General features: G+C 48.5%; 1 protein-coding gene across 1 annotated transcript; it reads right to left on the reverse strand.

Moving 5' to 3' along the window:
• Positions 1-2,129: 2,129 nt before the first annotated feature.
• On the reverse strand, positions 2,130-5,677 carry IL4 (interleukin 4). The gene is made up of 4 exons (XM_067305056.1): positions 5,543-5,677; positions 5,234-5,281; positions 2,650-2,781; positions 2,130-2,228 (listed from the first exon to the last, which is right to left on the reverse strand). Exons 1-4 carry the CDS (start codon positions 5,675-5,677, stop codon positions 2,130-2,132), a joined length of 414 nt encoding a protein of 137 aa, XP_067161157.1.
• Between the last annotated feature and the right edge of the window lie 391 nt (positions 5,678-6,068).

Here is a 6,068-nt window from a genome sequence, read left to right on the forward strand (position 1 = left end):
CCAGATGTTAGTGGAGCTGGTTGCCTCTGGAGAGAAGAAGGAATAAGTCCATATTTTTACAGATGCAAATGCAGTCATCCTACTTGTGTAGTCTGATATCCTGCATAAATGAAACTATATAAACTTCATCTGGTAGTTGTCACCTCAAGTTTAACTCCTGGCAGTGCTTCCTCTCTGGGTCAGGCTTCTCGCGTGCTGCTGAAACAAATCCATCGTTGTCAGCCGGGTGAGTTTGGGGAGTGCGTGGGACCCCGTTGCCAAGCCCCGGGCAGTGGGGCTCCCGTGCCTCGGCGGGGCGACTGGGTGCCCCACCGTGGGAGAGGGAGAGGTGGGCTGGAGAGAACAGGGCAGGAGTGGGTTTTTGCAGGCCTCCGGACAAGATCAGTGGGGCGAGGCCAGGAGACGGGTTAGTTGGAGCTGATGCGCCCTTTGTTCAAGCTCCAGGCTTGTCCTGAGCAAGCCTTGGGGAACGGTGTGCGAACCTGCAGAGACGGTCTGGCCGGGGAGAGCCCAAGGGAGCCAGAGCACTGAGAGCAACGTCTTGTCCACTGAAATGCGGCCAGTGCTGCTCGTGTTCCCGCTTCTTACATGTGGGCACTGCTGACGGGGAGAGGATTTTCACACAGCTTTGGTTTTTAATTGTCTTTGTGGTGCTTGGCAGGCCTGTCACTTCCTGTATTAGTGCAGCTGGTGTGAAGTTACCTGAGGTGATTAGAAATGCTCAGCTCTGTTTCCTCCGCTGCATAACCTGTATTGATCTGCATTGCGTTTCTTCCTTTAGAAGAGAGCTCTCAGCCTGCTCATACAGTAGGTAACTTTTTTTTTTTGTGGTCTGCAGATAATTTTGCAGCTCTGTTGAGAGTACTCTGACTCAGTTGATGCACTAACCAAACCCTGCACAGTTCTGGGACTTTCCAGAACCCTCTCCCACGCTATGCCAAAATAAGTTGCAGACTGATAGACACCTCAATACCTGTAAGACTCCAGTCACCTATTGCTGGAGACAGACTTAAACCACAACCCAGCTCTGCTGAAGGCTGGAGGTGTCTCTTCAAATAGGCAGCTTTGCTCCCTGTCACTATTTCTCTTAAACTCCCATTATTTTTGGAGCCTCTTTACTCCTGGGCTGGGAAATGCCATGCCAGACTGTAAATCAAGGGTGTACTGAGGGTCTGCTTAGCTAAGGACTCCCTAAACCCAGTGCTAATTGCAGCTTGAAAGAATTGGCATCTCCCTTCTCATCTTTAGCACACATTTCCGAGCTGGTAGTGTGAGAAAGTAGGTCCTAGTCTTAGGCCCTGTTTGTGGCCAGCCTTCTCTCAGATGAGCAGAGCTGGCTTCTCTTGAGCTTTCTCTCTGCTTGGTCCTGGTCTCCTTGTGGTAATATAAGCTACGTTACATAGCAGGACAAATTCCTCCTTCCTGCAGCTTGGGACTCCTTCCTTCACCCAGGCCATTCACATTTCTTGCAACTTATATCACAAAATAACAAAATCTCGTGTGAGTTTTCTTTTCTGACTTCATAGTTTAAACTCCTAACTTCTAAGGCCTCGATTGCCCAATACCTGTAGGAAATTGACTGCTCAATTCTCTGGTGCCAGCACTGACTGTGCACCATGGTTTCAAACCTGGTCACAGACTTGTCCCTATCCACCAAAGTGGATAGAAAATGCCCATCCTTTCTTCCCTGCCCTGCAGTTTCCCTCCTCTGCAGTTGCCCTGTCCCCCCTGGTTCTGGACCAGCCTCAGTCCCAGCTTTGGCTACCCTCCTTTTGGACCCTTAGCAACTCCCTGGCTCTGTACGAGGCCTCCAGATGTGCAGCTTTCCCTGGTCCCACAGGGGATGTGGTTGGGAGGGAGGTGAGAGAGGCAGAGCACGTGTGTCAGGGAAGCCAGGGGCTCCTTGACTCTCTGGGGCTACTGTCTGCCAGCTCCCGCAGTCTTGTGCTGCGAGCTGCATCTGACACCTTTGAGCTCGCAAAGGCACTCTCATGCTGTACAGATGCTGGCCAAGAAACACTGTATGCAATGTTAGCAAACTTAGTCCAAAAATATATTTATTTAAAAATAGATATAAATAATCTCTGAAAATACAGTGTCATTACAGTAGGAAACAAGGTGTTTTCACTTCAGAATCTATTGTCTTTTGCTAATCGTTGGAGGAGTCTGTTTAGGTCCAGTAGAAAATTTTTCAGTGAAGTAGTGTTGCCCGCCACTGGACAGCGTGCCTGCAATAGGGAAAAAAGACAGTGGAACCATTAATATGCTTGCTGAGGGATTTGATTTACTAGCATGGTCTTGACTGCTAGCTCGTGGCAAGGTAGAGACCTTTATGAAGCCACTATGAAGAGGACTGAGTGGTGCAAAGCTGTGAAATGCTGAGTAATTCACTGAAAATGCAGTGTGCTCAAAACTGAGAGTTGCTGAAAAGTAGCAGAGTCCAAGCAAATGGCAAAATGCCTGACTGAGCTGTGTTTGTGTGAAATTTCCATGAAAGTGAAAATGGTGATGAAGGGAAAAGTTAGATGTGCAGGAAGGTGTGAAACACCAGTGCTGTATGGCCTGGTTTGGTTTCTATTGCAATAGAAGATCTGAGCTGAGATCCTGTGGGGCTGAGTGCTGCAGATGCTGTGCAGCAAAGTGCCTTACCTTGAAGTCTGTGCTCGACCTTCTTACAAGATGCAGTAAGTTGAGGGAAATGCCTTCTAACTGCCTGTAGCAGCTTTTGCCCTCCAAAGCAACTGTTGAGGCTTTGCATAAGATCTCGATTTCGTCATCTTTCTGGAAGAAGATAAATGTGGCTTTTATAGACGCTTCCCAGGAAATAAGACTACCTGTCCATGTAGTACAGACACAATTTCATTAGCAGTAGATTAAAACAGTGCAAATCCTCCACTTCCATTCTGAATGGCAGGTGGAGAGTACAGCCCTTGATGTCAAAACCTAGCCTAAAGCTCCCTAGGTGTGTGTGTGCACATGTAGATTGCTCCTGTCTGCTGGCCTGCAATTCCTGGGCTCTGGAGCCAAGAAGGAGGGTGCTGCCATGCATCCGCTGTTGTGAAAAAAGTCGAGAGAAAGTTCAGTGCCAGAGATGAGCATCCATGCGTGTTGTCATGGGTGCTGCAGGAATGAATGTCCTCCCTGGCCCCTGGGGGAGCCGGGAACTACAGAAGCAGACCCTGTGCTGTGAGAAACTTGTTTCCTTTGAGGTCTTGGACAGATAAACCTGCCCTCACCTTTCGTTGGGTGCTCAGAGGCAAGGTGTGGCGTTGTGCAGCCTGTAGCTGCAGGTGGTGGCTCTGTGCAGCTGGCCAGATCAACTACATGTGTGCTGCCCCACAGTGAGCATCCTTGCCACTGATGTGAGTGCAAATGGGTGGTAGGCTAGCAGACTTCTCTGCCTTACTTCCCATACAAGAATAATAAAAAATCCACAGGAAGAGTTGCTTCCTTCAAGTGCTCTGAATTGATGAAGTCCCATACCAGCGTTATGTCAAAGATGAGGTAATAAGAAAAGTGCCTTCAGTAGTAAAAACTATTCAGTTTTCTTCAGTTTTCTGGTAGGACTTTTCAAATACAGTTCTCCAGAAATGAGAATTAGCAGATGATGGCTATGTCTGGTCAGACTTCTTCAGTTTTCACCCAAATGACACCTTTAAGCAATTTGCCAGCCTGTTCTCCCTGCAGCTCTTGCTAGCTACTTTGTTCCTTAGCCTAGCTGCTTGTCTGCCTCGCGGGGCCATGCGCGGGACTGCGGGGAGCATCTCATGCCTCATGCCAGTACAGCTAGCTTCTGGAGACGGTACTTACTGAGTTTAGGGATGTGGCGTGTGACGTCGTGTGCAAGTTTTCTTGCCTGCTGATGGCATCAAGCTGGATACAAAAGAGAAGATTGGTTTGTTAGCTCGTTCTGCATCTTTGGGAGCGTGGCAGCATCTGAGGATGTCAGGTAGCATGGCAGGTGACTGGCAGTTATTACCTGAACCATCAAAGTGTTTGTCCGAGAGGAAGCGGTTATTTTATGCTACTAAAAGATAAAGGGAACCTCGCACAACACAGTGCAGAGGTGCTAAGCTGAAAAGTCCAATGACTCTAAGTACAGGCAGACTTTAGGAAAAGTGTCCCCTTCCTGCATCAAGGTTGCCTGCTCTATCCCTGCTCTGCTCTCTCTCCAGACAGAGCCTGTAGGACCTTGGCTGTCCCCCTTTCCCTCAATCTCTACTGTGTTGCTAGTCAGGAGAGCCATCCAGTGCCTTCCTGATAGCCTGACCCTGCTCAGATCCCCATGGGAGGGAGGCCAGCCCACGTGGGGCCAGGGCCCCTCGGCGCCCCACGCACCCCTGCAGCAGGAGGCTAGAGCATCGGCTTTCTGTGAAAACAGGAACTGTAGTGCTGGGGAGCTTGGCTTAGGCAGCAATTTTCAAAGAAGAAATAGACTGTATTATCTGCTATTAGATCTTCTGCTAGCTAAAGAGCCTTCCTTCAGATAAGTGGAGCTAAAGAGGGATAGTATGTCTAACCAGAACTCGAGATGCAGTGATAGGCATGTGTGGGTGTGTGAGAGACAGTGTGACACACGGCTCCAAGGCAAGGGAAGAATTTCCTCTCTTCCTTTTTGAAAAGCTTTTTTAAAAGAAAAAAAAAAAGCTAACATAAGTGCCTGTTCCTGCATGCCTCCCTGATCTCCCTCTTCCCTGTGAGCTAGGTCAGCTGGGTCACCCCAGGTGGGGCTGGGAACAGAAGCCGCTACCAGCATTTAGCACTAGCTGCTTTGGGCCGAGGGTGAGGTGCGTGTGTAGAAAGGAGCACTGCCGCAGAGCAGGGCGGTGCGGGAGCTCCTTCGGTCCCCGGGGCTGGGGCATCCTGCCTGTGCCTGACCCCAACGCGACCTACGGTCGCCGGCAGACAGCGCTGCCTCGGCTGGGGACAGCCTCGTGGAAGGACTGTGCAAGAGCAGGGAGCACTGGCAGTTGAATGACCTGTCTCTCATGCTGAGCTGCTCTCCAGCAAAGCAATAAGCACGCACGTTTGTTATCGTCCTTTGGAGATTGGTGATGGTTTGTTTTGTTTTGTTTTTAATCCAGTTTCTCCCAGAAGAAAGGAGAGAGAAGGCTTCAATTCTGCATTCTTGTTGCCCCATGCTTTCCCTTGGCCCCAAGTAGAGCCTCTCCCAAATACCTATAATGACCATTTATTGTTTCTGAACAAAGATGACTGAGTTTTTCTTTCTTACCTTATGATCTGCAAAAATATTTGTCACGTTCATCTCGTCACAGGAAGCCTTTATCAAGGAACAAAACAGAGGAGAAGTAAGACTAGAGAAATCAGTAACTCGGATCCACCCTGACATGCGCGTTTGTACTCCTTCCCCCCCACCCAAGGCTCTCGGCTCACCTCAGGGCATTACTGAAAGATGCAATGTGGTTTGCTAAGACCAGCTCAGCCCCTTTTTTTGACTCAGCATTGCTTTTACCAAGCCTGGCAAAGCAATCCATCCCTCCCATCAGTCAGTGAAAGACTGAGCCGTGCAAATAATACATACCTTCATATCTAAGATGTTCTTCAGCATCCTGATGTTCTCGTTCAGAAAGTTTGAGCTCTTCTGTAGTGCGGCCTTGTGGCTGTAGCAGGCTAACAAGCAAAAGAAGGTTAGCAGGACCGGGAACTTAATACTCATGGCCTGGTTGTGCTGAACCACCTCACTTCACAATTTCTGGATATTTTGGTGATCTGTACCTGTATGTGCTTTTCTGGAAGGAACATCTCTATTTATGGCTGTAAAATTGCTGAACCCATGGGAAAAACTTATTGTTCCTTTATCTGCACTTTCCAAAGTTGTTACTATCCAATTAGGACAACAGTTTTTCTGTAAAAGTCTAGATTTTCTTCTGATCTTGCATTACGTTTCAACATAGGAAATTTCCACCCTTCAGATAACACTGGTAGGAGTCAGGTCACGTAAGAAGAAAAAGTATGTAAACTACCCAATTATGTCTTCTCCCTTTCTCAGCATTCCAAGACTTTTTCTGAATTGTGAGGTTAAAGTGTATCAGGTCCAAATTAGGACC

Source organism: Apteryx mantelli, chromosome 14 (genome assembly GCF_036417845.1).
Source record: "Apteryx mantelli isolate bAptMan1 chromosome 14, bAptMan1.hap1, whole genome shotgun sequence".
NCBI classification, from domain to species: Eukaryota; Metazoa; Chordata; class Aves; order Apterygiformes; family Apterygidae; genus Apteryx; species Apteryx mantelli.